Source organism: Monodelphis domestica, chromosome 4 (genome assembly GCF_027887165.1).
Source record: "Monodelphis domestica isolate mMonDom1 chromosome 4, mMonDom1.pri, whole genome shotgun sequence".
Taxonomy (NCBI): Eukaryota; Metazoa; Chordata; class Mammalia; order Didelphimorphia; family Didelphidae; genus Monodelphis; species Monodelphis domestica.
Window position 1 is genome coordinate 206232098 of NC_077230.1, and position 18706 is coordinate 206250803.

Consider the following 18706-nt stretch of genomic DNA (forward strand, 5'->3'; position numbering starts at 1 on the left):
CTGTATCAGACAGACACCCTTGTCAACCACCAAAGATTCCATGAGCATAAGACATCTTGACTGCTCTCCAAAGTGACTGAGGAGGTTGGGAGGGAAGGCATAGAGTATTTGGTTAATTTGTATGGAATATTTGCATTCATAATTAAAGGAGTGATTGTGATGAACTAAAAATTCAATCTATAAGTGCTAAAGAGACACAGAATAAGAAAGAACACTGATAAATCAGAGCAAGATTAATAAAGAGGGACTCCTAAGAATGAAAATTTGTTTAGGTTTTTTTTTGAGACTTGAGTTTAGAAAAGTGGAAATTTTAGAATGGGGGCAATGGCAAGCACTTGTTAGAAAGTCACTCCTCAGACAAGAAGCAGATTATTAACTTGGCTAAATTGGAGTAGATGTGGTAGGATGATGAGAAGTGATATTGAAGCAATCTTCTGAAGATTATGGAACTGAGAGGATATTTTAGAAATTCCCAAGAGAAGCCCAGTGGTCCTAGAAATGGGGCTGGTATTTATGTTTCAAATGTGTTCCAAGTCTTATCCTTTATGGTTCTGGAAATGGGTTGAAACTATGTGGTCTAGCATGCTACTACAAATCTGGGGTCTACATATCATTGGAGCTTTTTAATTAGGAATGTTCATGACACTCCAGATAGTGAGAACCTGTTGAGACATTATATTACCATACCATGTGAGATGTTATATTTCGCTTCCAATTTCTGACTAAAACAAGGAATGGAAGGGCTAAATTTCCTTTAGAAAATCTGTTTTAATGCTATTACTGGCTAGGGAAATCAGCAGACATGTTGGAAATCTCACAAGAAAACTAAGCCTCTGCAAAGTCTCCAGCTTGATTTGGCTGACCGGAGAAATTTGTGTAGGCTACAAAAAAAATGGAGATAAAGATCTAACTTTTCAGATACTCTACAAGCTGAGCCCAGATACTGAGGCTTTAGCTTGGTGTCTTATTAGAATTCAACTCTCAGTATTGAGGGTGGGTGGGTAGAGGAGAGGAGGGGGAGGAAACAGGCTTTTCTTTCCATTAGTCTTTCACTTTTCCCTTGTAGTGTTCAGTTTAGTTTGGGTGTATCCTGGCAAAATTCCAACATAAATTATCTCTTAATAGGATCAGGTGTAAAAATTACCTAGCTCGATGATCTGGGCAGTACATGTTCTCAGCCAACCAGGTCTTGCCATCAAAAAGGGGGCTCTTAACATCCCAAGTTTTCCTTACAGAAAGCTCAGCAAGTCAGTGTGCTTTTTTCCCACATCCATATGTTATAAACATATTTAAAGATATGTATGTATGTACAAACACATGCCATATAACAGCACTCATATACCAACAGTTATAATTCTATTGTATACCAACAACTCCAGATGTGCCCTTTATCTAGTTTGGGAGGCTGTTTTAGTCTATACGAGCAAAAGAAATATTAATCATTTCTTTTACTGTTAAGGGGATGGGTGCTGCTCTCATATTTCAGAAAGGGGCTGGAAAGTAAGGGAAGCCAAAGTTTTTCCTATTTAAGGCCAAAGCAAAGGAATCTCAGTGGCTGTTTTATGAAGGGCCCGGTGCTGAAGGGCAGGGAGCAATTGATGGTGCTACTTTGAACTGATTTTTCTTTCCCCCCTTCTTTTTGCACAAAGAGTCTCATGTCTAATATTTAGACATGATGAGCTTTGTGCAAATACTGACTTTGGTAATTCTTGCTGTCTTTCACCCCTCAATTATTTTGGCACAACAACATCCACAAGAAGGTGAGTAATTCCCATTTCAAATAACTTTATGAGTTTTTTACCTCTCACAGTGGGTTCTAGAGAGAAGAAAATAGAATCTCCAAAATGTAGCTTTTCTTGGTAAACTCCCGATTTTAAAATATCTAATTGTTCATGACTGGGTTTCTCATATAGTTTTATAGTATTGTTTGAGTGCTTAAAAAGTTTCATATTTTTTAAAAGATGAAAATGCTGCTCTACTAACTGGTTTTCACATTAAAGGAACTGGAAACTTTTAAAATCACTTTTTAAAAAAATCTTGGATTGTTAACATCTTGGAATGCTTCCCTAGGCAGTCTGGAAGTTATTGGTTTCTTGTAATACTTCTGTTTCCAGCTGTTTTCTGGATTACCTCTTGAAACTGTACATTAGGCATTGTTTGGGCATGAAAATGGTATGTTTTAAAGAATTTCATCTTAAGGAAAAATACTGTAATTCACGAGGATTGTTGAATATACTTTTGTAAAACAGGATAAGGAAATGTCTGTCCTCCCCCAAGCTTTTATTGCCATGCACAGCAGAAAGGTAAATGATTTTAACAGTCTTTAATGTGTTTTCATCCTTTTCATTTTAAGTCTATTTCAAGTATTTGCAAAGTTTAATATGATCTTTCAAACTGGCACATTGTTAAGATATCTAGATGTTTTCCCTTTCATAGTATGCTTTATAACTGCATCTGAATTAATAAGTAGATTATTTTCAGGATTACAATTTCATCTTGAATGAGTTGACTAGTCTGCAAATCAGGTAATAAACTGGATTGTCTAATCAGGTTACTTGTTGAGTTGTTGAATGAACCTAATTTTTGCCTTGCAGAAAATTTCCCTAATAAACATTAGGTCTCCCACTTTTTTTGTTTGTAAAAGTGATGCTTTTCTTTCACTGCTCTTAAAATCATGAGAATGTTGGATAAAAATGATAAACTGGAACAGAAACACCTTACAGAAATTGATCCTTAATATACTAATTTTAAAACTAATGAAAAGAAAATAGTAAAATGATTGTGTTTGTCTAAAATGTTGATGATCAAATCTTTTCACTTTTTGGGTTTGCATTATAGCTGCCTTGGTATAATGTAAGAATCACTTTTTAATTAACCTTCAAATACCAGTGCTGCCCTCACAGGCACAACATAAATGAAAGTCATCTCCTGGCCATTGCTAGAAAAGAAAGGAACTTCTCTCCCTTTACCCCCCCCTCACATCCCCATATGCTAATAATTGACTCCCTCTACTCCCAGCACCCCCCACTAGGATTCTTCTGCAGTCTAATCAAATTCCTATACCCTTCCCCCAATACATTACATTATCTTTATTCCTCTTTTAGTTGCTAAGCCATTCTAGCCCCCAGACAATGAGAGAACTTTATTTCATTAAAAGTGTCACAAAAATATACTTTTTAAAAAAGTTTCATAACTACATCTCTTCAGTTAGACATCTTATAAAGATAACTCAAAATGCAAAGCAAAAGTTAAGCTGTTCTATGTCCTTTTAACTTGCTTTTAGATTATTTGTCTTTCCCATTATAGCTCTAATGAGGAATACTTAATTTTCTCTAATATCTCCATTGCCAGAAAGGCCAGTTATCTTTTTTTTTTCCTCTCCAAATGTTTATTTTATATTTTCTGTGGGAGGGGTAGTGTAATAGGAAAAAAATCAAATAGTCTCAACTAATAGTGTTCCTGATGCAACTAAGTGTGAGAGGAGAGGATTGGTTGGGAGTGAAAAGTGTTCTGGTCCTCTCCCAAAACACACACACACACACACACACACACACACACACACACACACACACACACACACACAACTCCACGAAAGCCAAAAAAAAATAATGCACAATGTGATTTAAAACAAATATACCTTACTTTCTGGAGAGTTTCAAATGGTTTCCCCAAAAATCTTGCCAGTAGTCAAGCTCTGGCAAGGTTGACAGGAAGCTGGGGGATAAGAAAACAGCCCACCGAGAATAGGCAGATGGAGCTTGGGACCATGTGTTTCTTAGATTGGCTTCCCAATCAGAGAGACTCAGCAAAGTGCAGACTGAGGCTTAAAATTTTTTGCTCAGTTTAGAAAAGTGTTCTGGAGACCAAAAATATGCTCTTCATCTCCACAAATTTTCTTTTTTTTTAAATGATGTTAAAACAGCATTTAATTTATGAACTGGTTTTTCCCCAATGGAGTAATGTAGTCTGTTACATTTCCTGTAGCCCAAACTCTCATCAGTTCTAAGAGAATTAAGTGCCATCTAGTGGCTGACAGGTTTCCTTCACAGAGGACAAAGCCCAGTGGGTTAATAGAAAGAGAGCCTTTGCCAATTTGAAAGTGACTGTGAAGTGATTGTGATGAACATTTCAGAATGGCTTTGGAAAACATAAAGGCTCTTAAAAGAAGATACTATCCTTCCAAATGTCCCTAATGTTCCTAATGAAAACCTATGAAGTACTTAAAATGTTTGGCCACCTTTTATTGACATTACAGTAATAATGCAACTTTAATTTGAAATATACCTGGATATTATGTTGATTCCAAATAATACCTGGAGTTGTGGCCACTTTTATAAATTCTCTAATATCATTTCTTAATTTCTGTTCATATTAAAGAAACCATATGTCTAGGACCATCATTTAATTATTTGTATCCAACAAATGATGAGCACTTTTAAACAGGAGAGAAGAGTGGGGTTTGTGTGTACACATTTATGTGTAAAGTATCCTAAAGCTCAAGATGCTTATGCTCATTTTCTGTTTCTCCAGCTATTCTCGTTAAACAACTCAGTTGTTTAACTGAACATGGATCGTAATTATGGATAATTAGTTCAGAACCAACAAATCTGGATCAATTTAAAGGGTTGGTTTGACAACATGCCAATATGTTCTAGATAATTATAACAATAAGGAAAATGTAGCTGAGAGACAGAGAGGCGGGGAGAGAGAGGGAGAGCCAGAGCCAGAGAGCCAGAGAGGGGGGAGAAGGGGGAAGAGATGGTGAGAAAGAGACACAGAGAGACAGACAGACAGACAGACAGACAGAGACAGAGAGACAGAGGGACAGAGGGACAGAGGCAGAGACAGAGACAGACAGAGACAGGGACAGAGAGACAGACAGAGAGATAGAGAGACAGAGAGACAGACAAACAGAGAGACAGAGAAAGAGATAGAGTCAGATAGGGGAGAGGGAAAAAGAGGAGAAGAGTGAGAGAGTGAGGGAAAGACAGAAAGAGACAGAGACAGAGACAGACAGAGAGACAGAGACAGACAGAGATACAGAGACTGAGAGACAGAGAAAGAGACAGAGTCAGAGAGAGAGATAGAGGAGAGGGAGAAAGAGGGGAAGAGAATGAGAGAGTGAGGGAAAGACAGAAAGAGACAGATGTAGAGAGAGAGAAACAGAGACAGACAGAGATTGAGAGAGACTTAAAGACTAAGAGGCAGGGGGAAAAAGGAATAGAAGGAGAGAGACAGAGACAGAGAGAGACAGAGAGTCAGAGAAACAATGAGAGAGACAAGGGAAGAGGAGAGAGAGAAACAGGGACAGAGACAGAGACAGAGAGAAGAGACATGGACAATCTCTACAGTTTATAAAACTACCTTGATAGTGTCTTACTTTTACTTTTGACCAGTAGAATGTAAACTTCTGAAAGACAACCCCCCTTTTTTGTCTTTGAAGCTAGCATAACATTTTATATATCAAAGATAATGAATAATTTTTTGTTCAAGAGAGTTAATTCAATAATGCATGATTTTATAAATTGTTTTCTTTAGTCTTAGTGGAAGAGAGGGCTTCAGAAGAAATCTCCCCATGCCCACTCATCCTCACCCCCCTCAACTCACACATAAAAGTTCTTCTAGCCCTAATAACTTTTTTAAATTAAGCTGGCCATTCAGAAAGAAGCTTCATCAACATACTTGATTTAAAAAAGATTAAAATTGGTAAGAATTAAAAATAATGAGAGCAGTTAGGTGGCTTAGTGGATAGAACCTAGGTTTAAATCTGGCCTCAGACACTTACTAGCTGTATTACCCTGGGTAAGTCACTTAATCCCCATTTCCTAGCCCTTACTACTCTTCTACTTTGGAACTAATATACAACATTGATTCTAAGACAAAAAGTAAGGGTTTTAAAAAATAACATCTAGTTGGCATAAGTTCACTGATACCGAATTGATCATTGCACAGATTTTCAGTTTTTCCCATAAAATTAGAAATTAGTCATACCTACCATTTAACTAGTGTGCTAAGGTTTCCAAAACACATTTTTCACATTATTGCAGTTGACCTGCCCCACAGCCTTCTGAGGTAAGATTGCTATTATTATGTCCATTTTACTGAAGAGTAAAGTGAGGCTGGTAGAGGTTCAATTTTTTGTCCAGGCTCACATAGTTATTAAATGGCTGTCAGAATTTGAACTCTGGTCTTCCTGTCCCTAAACCCCTTCTCAATCCATTATGTCATCAGCAATCCAATAAACTAACTTCTAATTACCCAACTTCCATTCCTCTGGTTGTGTTGTAGATTATTGGGTTGTTAGTCCCACTGAGAATCAATACATCAACAACTTTTTTTTTTTTTAATCTTCCTGCCAGCTAATCTGGTAGGTGGTGGCCAAAGACAAAATGAAAATGGTCCTTACCCTCAAGTAGGTTACATTTTATCAATATAAATAATATGTTCACATGTGGATTATACACACCCTCACACTACAACATATAGTAATTCTGACATTAGAGGATGTACTAACAGAGGAATATTTTACAAAGCCATAGATCATAATAGTGGCTTTTGCATCCTTCATTGTTTAAGGGTTTAACCCACAATCTACCACCACCTATGGATCTTTATGAAAAGGATTCTTTTACGGAGGTGAAATTATATAAGTGCAATTCATTATTCATTGCTCTGTTTATAATAACTGATTGAATTTTGAATCATTTAGTTAGTAGGATTGAAAATACTCAAAGATTTTAAAAATAACTAGTGGAATACTGATATAGACATATATATGTATATATAAATTTATATGTCATGCCTTAAAATAAATAAGCAGGACTGGATGAAATGGAAAGGGCTGAATGAATGGTCCATAAATGTGAAAAAGAGCCAATCCAGATGATGCAGGCAAACTTGATGTCATGTCATCTCAGTATTCTGAATTGCTTTTCTAAATGGCTTCAGATGTGCTGAATAATTGTTCCATCTTTCCTTTATTTTTGGCTGGGTAGATCTGGCTTGTTTCCATTTTTAAAGAAAAGCTGGAAATGACTGCATAGTAGTGAATGAGAATTATATAGATTGGTGCTGCCATTGTTATTCAAAGTGGAAATTAACTTTAGCAAATTAATAATGAAGCACTAACTGATCTCTAACATGGTGATGTTGCCTTGACTTTTGTGACTATGATGTTAATTATGTGAATATTTGTTAGGTTCAGCTAAACCTTTAAAGAAGGAAGGAATTTCTTTGAAAATGTTTAATACAACACATGCATTTGACAAATGAGGAAACGAAGATTTTAAAGGATTAAGTTACTTGTCCAGGGTTCAAGTCTTGAGTTCTAATCTAGTGTTCCTTCCATGACAAATAAAGACTATGTTAGGCTCTAGGCCACACATAAAGTTTAGAATGTTATCTCTGATCTCTTAAAACTTACAATCTAGAAGAGTGAAATGACACAATCTATAATACAGTCACCAGTTTCATTTATTAGTGCTGTTGGTCAGCAAAATACTTCATCAAATCACAACAGGTAAGCTTCACAAATCACAGAATCTGGAGTTAGTAGGCTGTCAGTCTTTACCCTAATCAGACTATGTGAGATTTTCCCTGTTGCCTCTCTTTTCCTTATTGTGGATTACCCTTTGAACATGAAGCATCATATATACTGCTTTATACTGGGTGAGACTTACATCATTTTCTAATGATAATTTATCAGCATTGCTTACTGCTCTTCAACATCTCTATGGAGTAATAGGTTTAAATCTCCAACCTGGCTAAATTTCATTTTTATTAGCTTCCATAAAAAAGGTGTTTTCATTCCTGTAACATTGTTCCTCACTTATATCAAACTGTGAAATGTAAATTCGTGCAATAACTTCCTCAGACTATTAGGATTTCCCTTTGTAGCCACTTTTCCAGGTACCACTATCCAAGTAATCAGTAAGAATTTATATACTTCCCAAAGATTCTAATTTACAGAGATAGGGAATTTGTCTTTTTAAATGAATGAATCTATTTCCTACCCTAAATTCCCTGTATACATTCCATATATTTATAGATTTAGTGGAGGAGAAGAAGAATATAGTGATAAAAGTTTAAATGGAGCAGACTACTAATATGAATCTGGGATACTGGTAGAAAATGATACCAACATGATGGAACTTGATGGTACTATTATTTTTAAAATATTAATGGAAAATAAAATAAAATAGTATTTGAGCCTGAATAACTGGCCATAAGTTTAGTCTTGTTCCTTGAGTAAATTCTCAGGATGATTCCTGCTAGATAGTTTAAAGACAAATCCCCCTTGCCCTGGAATTCACTCAGTGAGAAGAAAGACCCCTACTGAACATAGAATGTAATTCTATTCAAGTGCCCTATGATGAAAGCTTCATGTAGTCCAACTTTCAATTGATGCTACCTAATGGCATGGCAACCCTAAAACACAAATGTATTACTTAAGATTTAAGGTAGAGAAAAGAAAATAGTGATCCTTGAATGGTCCAGATTTAAGCATGGCTTGTAAAGTTTCCATTTGTACAGTGACTAAAAACTTTTTAGGAAAATGTTTGTTTCTTGTTAAACAGTGTTCCTTAGGAGAGGCTGTCTTTCTTTTTATTGTTTTTCATGCTTAAAAAAAAGGTTTGGCTGTAGGGGAAAAAATCTGGAATTCTCAAAGTCAGAAACTCTGCATGTTTTATGTCAAGATGACAATGGAAATCAGGAGACAGCCATTCATACACAAGTCGTTTGTTAACTATAGTTTTGCATTAGCCTTTGGGATTTCTGTCTCTACTTCGTGAAAGCACAGCAGAGAGAAATTCTTTTTAGATTACCTAATAAGTCCCTTCCATTTTCCAGGATTGCTCCAGAGTTCTGCTTCCAGACAAGTATTCTTTTTTGTTAAACCCTTATTTAAAAACAAATGTGTGTGAGTGTGTAAGAGAGTAGTGTGCAAAAAGTCAAATGGAGAAGGATCAAAATAGTAAGCATTAATCAATAAATCAACTAGGATGTGTTATACATCCACCACATGCCCAGGAATCCTGTTTGCTGCCAGGCATACTAGCTTGGAAATGATTGAAAGCAAATGTTCACTCTGAATCCTACTTCTGAGATAGAACTGATGTCTCCATTTTACTCTAAATAATCCATAACTATTTAGCCCTTTTGTTTATTTCCTATAGTTTGGTTTTGGGAACAAAATAGACAGACTTCTGGAACAGGGCATAGCTAAAAGAAATGGTCATTCTGGGTTAAATGGCCATGCAACAAAATCAAACCTTAGAAGAAAAATGTTAGTTTTTGTACCCATCATTCACTTCGTAATTATATTTTCAGGGAAATGAGCATGTTTTAGAAGGGACACTCCATTTAACATTGTTTAGCAATTATTCTACAGATAATTCTTTTGAGACAATGTTTCAGTTGAAACAAAAGGCTTCACTGTTTGAATTCAAATTCCTCTTCCTAGAGTATGATATGATGTATGCTGGAGCTCTCTGCACACTATTATAATGCTGATGGTGGTCTGGATGTCATCAGGGTGGCCATCTAGATAACATTACTCTCTTTCATAAGGTCAGAAGAAAATAAACAGTGGAATTTAACTCCAGCTGTGGTTTTTCATGTTAGGGCTTGAAAGGGAAGATATGTTGCTTTGCACTATTATCTCTTCCAAATCTGCCTTTGCAGAATGTGGTTGTTTCTACCCTTCTGTGTCTGGCAGTCATAATGTAGGAGTCAGAAGGGAGGTTCATAGCTTTGGATTCAAATCTTCTTAGGACTCTTCAGCCCTCTTAGATGGCAAACTTAGTAACACCAGAAGAAGAAATCACTGAAAAGGGGAATTGAAATGCCACTTAGAATCATGTAGTAGAAAAATGGAAGTTTTCAGATACAGGTAGGTTGGAAAGATGTATTTGCCAAATATGGTAAGGCCATTAAAATACTTTGTTCAAATAATTCCATCATTTTGGAATTAATAATGGCATGATAAAAATAGATGTAATTTTTGGTTATCAGAAATGGCAAAGTACTTTCAAAGTTCTTTAGATATTTTTCTTAGTTAAAAAATTAGTCAGCTTCAAGATATTTCCTAAAAATAGGCACATGGATCACAGGAATGAGAGGAAGAAAGGAAGAAAGATCTATAGGACAACATGTTGCTCACATAATTGCATTTTAAGTTGAAATGTTCAGGCAATAAAATTGTATAGATAATCATTTGAAGGTACCTTAGTCATTATTCTATCACCATTTTTAGGAAGATACATTGAAAAATCCAACTCAATTCAATAATCATTTACTAAATTCCTGTTATATGCAAAACATTACATACAAATTTTCATCACAAATATTAAAATCAAAAGGATTCATTTATAAAAATATAATCAAGAACTCTTGTCCATTCATGCATTCAACAAATACTTGTTGAATGTTTGACATGACATTTTCTGAATAATGGAACATATGTGGCTCAATTACAGAGACTGTCTTTTCCATACCCAGAACCTACCATAATGCCCAAAGTAAGGACAGTGAAATGATTAATAAATGAAAAAAGAAAAAAAATTAAGTTTAACACAGGAAGTTCATATATGATCTGGAGGCTTTAGGCATTTTTTTTCAAATTAGAATGTGTTTTGTTAGTGCTTCTCCATTTCCCTCCATGCCAGAATCATGTATTTATTCAAGTAAAATTTTTGTGAAGGCAAAATTACAATTGTACTTATGCGCAAGACAAAATAATTTAGTAGTAAAACATTTAAAAATTATGCTCATGAGAAACTAAGGATATGTTATGATTTTCCTTCCATACACTAATACCATCACTATACCAACCTTGCAACCAGGAATCTACTGATATATTTTACTTAAAAAAATATAAGAAGAAAAATTTTAGTATGCATTATTGCTAGCCTTAGGCACATTGGTTTGAGTTCTTTGCAATAGGAATAAATTATTATTAGAAAAAACTTTGAAAACCTGAAAAGATAAAATAGACTATGAAAGAAAAAATTCAGTTCATAAAAAATTAGATCCCCCAAAACATAATTTATTCCAATTTCTCATTTGTATTACCACAAATAAATTGATTTCAGTGCTTTACTTTTTACTGAGAGACATAATACTAAATGACAGAGAAGATTGCAGTTTGGAAAGTCATCTTAAGGGAGAACACATTGAATGAGCTTTAAATTTATAATGATGTGCACAATAAAAGATACTGCCACTTTGGCAGTAAAGCCCAAATTTATTTTGTTTATGGCTTGCTACATGATACTTTAGCTCCAATTTTCTAACTTGTGTGTTTCTAGGAATCTCAAAATCAAAACTGCATAACTCAGTATAATTAGGATTCCATTGCTCTCTTCTTCCATCTACCACACCTAAAAAAATAAAAGTTGAAATTAACTGGATGTCATGCTTTCTCTCAGTAGAGTCCATGACAACATTTCTTTAAAATACCTTTGCTGTCTCTCTTATCTCACAACCTCCTGCCATTGCCTTTCCACAACAGCCAACAACATTGGCTTCATGAATCCTCTTCTAACCATAAGCACTTCCTACTCAACATTTTGGAATAGGGCTAGTTCTGTGCCTATAGGGAGCCGGTGACCAACTACTTACTTGGTATGACTAGAGGAGTATCTAAAGGATAACCTGACCAAAAATTATCCCTCCTACTGGTCTGACACAGAGAGTAAAATCCCCATATTAACAATACTACTTTTGTTGTGGAGTAATTAGGTGGCACAGTGGATAGAGTCTGGTACTTGTTGCCATTTCTCTGAGTTCAAATCTAGCCTCAGAAACTTACTAGTTGGTTGACCCTAGAGAAGTCACTTCAACCAGTTTCCTCCTCTGAAATGAGTTGGAGAAAGAAATGGCAAACCAGCTCCAGTATCTTTGCAAAGAAAATCCTAAATGGGATCAGACATAACTGAACTACAAACAACAATATTTTTGTTGTATTTTTTTCAGGTGTTGACATTTTAAGTGGGTTAAGATATTATATTACTTAAGAATAACATGTATTTAGTTATTAGGAACTAGTTTGTCTGATTAAATTCATTGCCACACACTGCTATCTTGCATGACCCCAGGGGAATGGGACATGCTTTTGATACTAGAGAGGTGAAAATTCTCAGAACAAAGACTAATTCACTTGAAGTGGATGGGAAAAATCCAGAGAAGATCTCAGCATCTAGACATAAAGTCCTTACTAAAGTAGGATGAGTGGAGGTGGAGGAGGGGGATCACAGGATATGAGAAAGAAAAACAGTGATCTTGAGTTCCTGGAGAGGCCTCTCTGTTGAGAAAAAAAAACAAACAAAACAAACAAACAAACAAACAAACAAACAAAAAAACAAAGAAGGGCCAAGTAGAGAACTTTCCTGCAATACATCTTCATGAGCTAATTTTTCTTGCAATATATCTTTTTTAAAACTAAACTTTTGTCTTAGAACCCATGCTAAGTATCAGTATCAGTTCTAAGGCAGAATAACAGCAAGGACTAAGCACATGGGGGCGGGGTGGGGGTGGGGGTGGGGGGTTAGTGACTTGCCCAGGATCCTATAGCTAAGAAGTGTCTGAGGCAAGATTTGAACCTAGGATTTTCCATCTCTAAACCTGGCTTTCTATCCATTAAGCCCCCTAGCCACCCAGATAGCTATGTAATTGAATGCAATTGTTTCTACCTGCTGAAGTTAAGTTGATGGTTTCTCTAATTCTCTCCCTAGAGCCAAGAACCATCCACCTCACCTTACTTGTTGCTTTGAGCATTGGAAAAAGATGCTTTTGTATTAAGAGGCAATGCCACCAATTCTAAATTTTCTATAGGAAACAGAATTTCTTAGATTTAAGAAGCTCATTGTTTTAAAATCTATTTAGAAATATGATGTAATTCTCTTATACCTAATACATTCTGTCTGTAATTTAATCAAATTTAACCATGTAAGCCATGAGTATTTAATCAGATTTTCATCCTTTCCTTTTCTCCTCAATTTTCCTTTCATTCCTCCTTTATTTCTCCTTCTTGCCTTTCCTTTCTTTCTTCCTTTGATCTCTCTTTCCCTATTATCCTCCCCCTTTTCTTCCTTCATCTTTTCTTTCCTTCTTTTCCTTCCTACCTTCTTTGTTTCCTTCATTTCTTCCCCTCCCCTTCTTCCTCCTTTCCCCTTTCTTTCCTTCCCTTTATCCTTTATTTTCTTTTCTTCCTCTCCATCTCCCTCCATTCCTCCCTCCATCTGACACTTACAAGCTATATGATCATGTGACCAAGTGACAAGTCCCTTAATTTATTTGTGCTCCAAGCAACTCTATAGGATATTACATTCCAGATGAATTACTATTCCCTATTGTGAAATTTCTTAGTAATTATGCCAGGGCATTCATAGATTTGAACCCTTTTTTGTTTACATACAAGAAATTTCAGATTGAAGATCACCCTCTGTGTTTCTTAATGAATCTCTTTTCAAAGACACATGTTAATATCCTTATTCTTCCATTGTTCTTTCTGGTGTTTTATGGTGGATGATACTTTAATAGTTCATGGCTTCAGATTATATCTAATTATTCCAAACTCAGAACATTTGAGATCCTGGCTTAGGGAACCAATGAGCTCATTGCAGGGTTCAATTTGTTTCCATTACTGCTTTAAACAAGCGGGGAAAGAATTTTTTTAATAAACATAGTCATCATTGTAACAGTCACCATTTGCTCTGAGGTAGGCCCTTTGGCAATCTGCTTTCTTGTTCACTAAGTTCAAAGGAATGCTCCTTTAAAAGCTGAGGCAGTATTTCTTTCCAATGTTCTCATATATCTGTTTCAAAACAGAGAAGTTAGAATAGTTTTCCTCTAAAATAAACAGACTCTTTCTCACTTGTTTAAAATGTTAATAAATCAATCCTGTTTTATTTTATTAACAGTAGACACAACTAAAATGTTAAGAAGAAATAAGAAAGGACTTTTTAATTCCTCAGTTTAATGGAGAATGTTCTTATGCATTAAGACTCTAATATACACATAATATAAAGAAGACCGAGGCAGTTCTCTACAGCATTCTTGGACTCCAAAAACTATTTTTACTCCCCTGACCTACAAAATAAAGACCAAAGTGCTTTGCTTTGAATAATGTGAACCAAGATAAAATGCTTCCAGAGATATTTATCCACACTTCCTCCCTCTTCTATTCTTCTTGGCACTCCTAAAAATCTGCCCTCTATCAAATGGTCAGCTCAGAAACCTCATTGCTGAAAATTCTGTTCTTGGGGCCTTTGGACACCCAAAGGACTAGTTTCTAGTACTGTTTTGCCCCAGAACACTCTATTTCCTTAGTTTGGCATCAATGTAGTTAGAGCAATAGGTGGTGAGCAAATGGGCTTTTTGTAGCAATAGATGAGCAGATGGCTAAAGTGAAGATCCAGAAGTCTTACAACCTGATCATGGCACATGAAAATGGACCCTCGCTGCAAGACTTTTTATTTTATTTTTTTTTCACTTTTCATGACAAAGGCATTGAACATTTTAATTAACTCCCTAAATATCCATTTGGCTTTGAATGTATAGATTTAAATTCTACCTCTCTTTCTTATACATATCTATGCTTGTGTTTATAACATGCTTATATATTTATCTATGTGCATATATCTGTTCAACTTTTCTATAAAAACTTTCCAAAAATCACTGTTCCTTTTTCAGAAAAGCTCTTTTCAGGTAATGGTTGTACTTTATAACCCTCCTTTGAGTTCCTAGCTCTGATTCTGTGACCTATGCTGAAATGCTCTATGTTGAAAATTACTTTGTCTATTAATGGTTGGTTTTAGAAAATATGAAAAATGGGTTTTAGACCCTTTCCTCAACTTCATATTTTTAATTGAAAAAAATTATTTAATTAATTTAGAATATTTTTCCATAGTTATAAGAATCATGTTCTTCCCCTCTCCTTCCCACCCTATGGGCAATTTCTCTAGGTTTTACATGTGTCATTGATCAAAACCTATTTCCATATAATTAATATTTGCACTAGGATGATCATTTAGAGTCTACATCCCCAATCATATCCCCATCAACCCATGTGATCAAGCATCAACTTCATATTTTTTAAGAGAAGCAAGTGGTCATAGATTTTTTTCTCTTTGCTTCATAAAGATCACATGTCAAGATGATGGTTATAAAACTGGAAAGCACAAAGGAAAATTGTAGGATTTTCATCTTGTGTCCTCAGAATACTTGGTCATAGTTCAATGTAGGACCTAGCACTGACACTCAGTTAGAGGACAGGGAATCCGAGGAAATATTTGAACCCTGAACTCCAATGGAGCTCAATAGAGGTAAAATTCAGAAGGGATAGTCCATAAGATAATCTCCAATATGCCATATGGCAGTATACTATATAGTTATTACAGTACCGTGTCCTTCTCCAGTTGTTTTCCTTCAATCCTCTGAACATTAAAGAAATATAATCTCACTGTTTCATAAAATATACAAGAGCACTGAACAGAACACCCCTTGTAGTTTACAAAATCATTTGCAGATGTTCAGAAATTTGTTATGTATTTTCACAATTATTGGCAAGCAATCTCAGTAATCATGAAAGAACTAAAATTGTATATTACCACAGTCCACAACTAGTTCTTTAAGAATTAGGTACTGCTTTCTCACTGGCAAACACTAAAACTCTTCAGTCTTGATATTTGAGATTATCTTAATAATAATAACATGAGGATACCAAGAACAAAATATTGGTTGCAGAAAACATTCCATTACTTTAAACCACAAGTAAATGGATAGTAGTCAGCTTTTCCCTCCTTTCTTTTTTTTCCCTTTTTTTTAAATTTAGTCAATTTAGAACATTATTCTTTGGTTACAAGAATCATATTCTTTCCCTCTCTCCCTTCCCCAACCCGTCCCATAGCCAAAGCACAATTTCCCTCCTTTCTTGTTATTTTTTCCTATCATTTCCCAGTGTTTGAAAAAGAGATGTACTTATTAGAGCAATGTGAGCTTTCTCTATAGGCATATGCGTAACATACGGTAGACAATATTGCATTTTGACCTCTTGATGCACATCAGAACACCGAGCCGGGATGGGTATGCAACACATTAAATTAGCTCAGCTAAAGTTTTCCCAAGAAAACCTAGTGAGTATATTTATGCTGCCAAGAATACTACAATTTCCCCTTTCATTTCTCTAACCAAGAAAACAAAGCCCAGAACAGAGCTGAAGACAAAATCATCTTTTTGTTCAATACCCCCATCTACTGCTCAAATGGAGACCAGCAAGCTAGGCTGGTGGAAGATGTTCTCACTTTTTCTGTAAACACATGCCTCAGCAATCCTCTGATTTTTTTTTTCCTGGGGAAATGTATTGCTCTGCACTGGCTGATAAGTATCCTGGAGCTGTGAAGTGAAAATACACTGGTCAAATTGATCACTTTTCTCCCTCAGTAGAATGTTAGTAAGGGCTGAGGAAAGAGGAAAAAAAAGTTTTCACTGAAAATGAACTAAAACAATTTTTTGAAGGTGTAGAAGGCCTGAGTTTGCCCTAAAATGAAATATGGTCAATGAATCAACAAGCATTTATTAAGTTATTGCTATGCACCAGTCATCTCTCAGGAACTAATTTCGAGGTCTAAAATTTAAATCCAAAGAGGAATGAGACCAACTTTAAGTATCTTAAGAATTTAATGAGTATAGAAAGAAGCAATCTTGACCTAGAACAGACTTTAATCTAGGGGAATTTTCTTTGAGAAGTTTAGAAATCAAGGACATCTTAAATAATACAGCAGAGAAATGTCTCAATATTCTCAGTAAACTCTGTCTCATCAAACTTACAACACTGAAAATGGTCTCATTCTCACAAAATAGTATTCAGTCAAGGGGTGATGGAAAAGCAACCAAAAGATTGTGGGAAATAGAGTAAAATATTTGAAGTAGTGAGTTAATAAATGGTCTAACAGTAGTGAATTAAGTTATTACAGATAAGAAAAAGTAGGAAATTATTTTTCCAACAAGACCAACAAGGAAAAAAATTAAAGAGCAAATCTAGGATCTCCTATGGCAGTAGAGATGAGAGGGAAAAAAATCTATGGTATATAGGAGGAAATATGATTAATGAGTACTTCACAAGTGACCACATATAAAAGTCAAGAGATGTTTTAAAATATAATACTTGGAAAGATACAGATAAAACACTTGTACTGTCTTTATAATGGGGAAATTTGCTCTAAAGCTAAGGGGAAATGACTTTTAGGATACATGAAAAGACTGTCTAAATAAAATATTTTTGTTCTGATTATTATTGGAGCAAAAAACTGTTCTTTTTCTATTAAATATATAGATACATATTCTCAACTTAATAAACTTTTCTTTAGGATGTCTACACAAGGCAAGGCAGTGTGCAAGGAAATATAATTACAAAGACAAATATAATAAAATTTCTGCCTTCAAAGAGCTCAAGTACCAGAATTCTCTCACCTGTTTAACAGGTTTCTCTTCATCAAAACTCTCCATCAACATAGTTACTTAAGACAGGCTTATCACTTTTTGTTCTCACTTGCCATATCATCTTCCTCCTTTAAAACTTATAATAGCTTTGATATCACATCTGATAGATAAGCGACAAATGCTTATGCTTTATGCTTTGGAGTTTTTCACATTTATAAACTATCTTAGTTATATTTGTTTTGGTGGGTTTTTTGTTTATTTGTTTTCCAAGCTATTCAACTTGTTCTTATCTGCTAGGAAGCTTCATTCATTCATTCATTCATTCATTCATTCATTCATTCATTCATTCATTTATTCCATCAAGGTAAAGATCTTAACCTCCGGAACCTTACTGTCTGCTTGAGTTTACTCAACTCTCTTTTTGTCCATCTAGCTATTCTCAAGTTTTTATTTCCCAAGTTATACAGGCAGTTCTGTATTTCTACAATATCCTCCTTCTTATGGGTATTCAAACGTCTTCTTTTGTATCATTCAAACACTTGCCTATTCCATAAATCATGTCAGTCTAATGAGATGAAAGAAATAGTTTTCATTAGATATTTTTCATTGTCTACAGATAACAACATGTGATATAAATTATTAATTTATGTCATTTTCAATACTTATAAATGTGCATCTATTTTCTTTAAATATTATAAATTTTGGTGGTCTTACATTGTAAACATCCTTATAACTATGCAAATGACTGCTTTATGCAATGCTTAACATAGCAAGATATATGTTCCAACACTTAAAAATAGAGTGATTCTGTTCCCTGGAAAAATCCACATTTCAAGCACATGAGAATCTCTTATTTAGATAAATAACTACTTGGATTTTTTTAATGTCAACATAAGGTGAATATAAAATCACTAGAAAAATTGTAGGACAAAAACTAATAAATTATGTTAAGAAACACTATTCATCATTGCAATGATTAACAGTCAACTCAGAATTTGATCATACAAATACTACTAAAATTATTTTAAAGGGAAAAAATAATCACTAGGATCCTGTACTAGAAAGCATAGATGCCTTAGATTACCTAAGCAAAAGTGTGGGGTGAATGGGTCAGTTTGGACAGCAAACAGCAGTTACATAAGAACATGGGAAAAGGAAAAGGAAAATTCAGCTGGAAGGCCAATACAACTCTTCTGGCTACAGAGGAAGAGAACTTATGCAAATTGTAAGCCAAGATAAATAGTCACATTAGCCTCTGCTGATG

General features: G+C 34.9%; 1 protein-coding gene across 1 annotated transcript in view; it reads left to right on the forward strand.

Moving 5' to 3' along the window:
• Positions 1–1537: 1537 nt before the first annotated feature.
• Positions 1538–18706, forward strand: part of COL3A1 (collagen type III alpha 1 chain) — a 62988-nt gene continuing 45819 nt past the window's right edge. Inside the window, exon 1 of the mRNA XM_001378421.5 lies at positions 1538–1760. Coding sequence (XP_001378458.3) covers positions 1673–1760 — 88 coding nt within the window. The 5' untranslated portion in view covers positions 1538–1672. The remainder of the gene's footprint in view (positions 1761–18706) is intronic.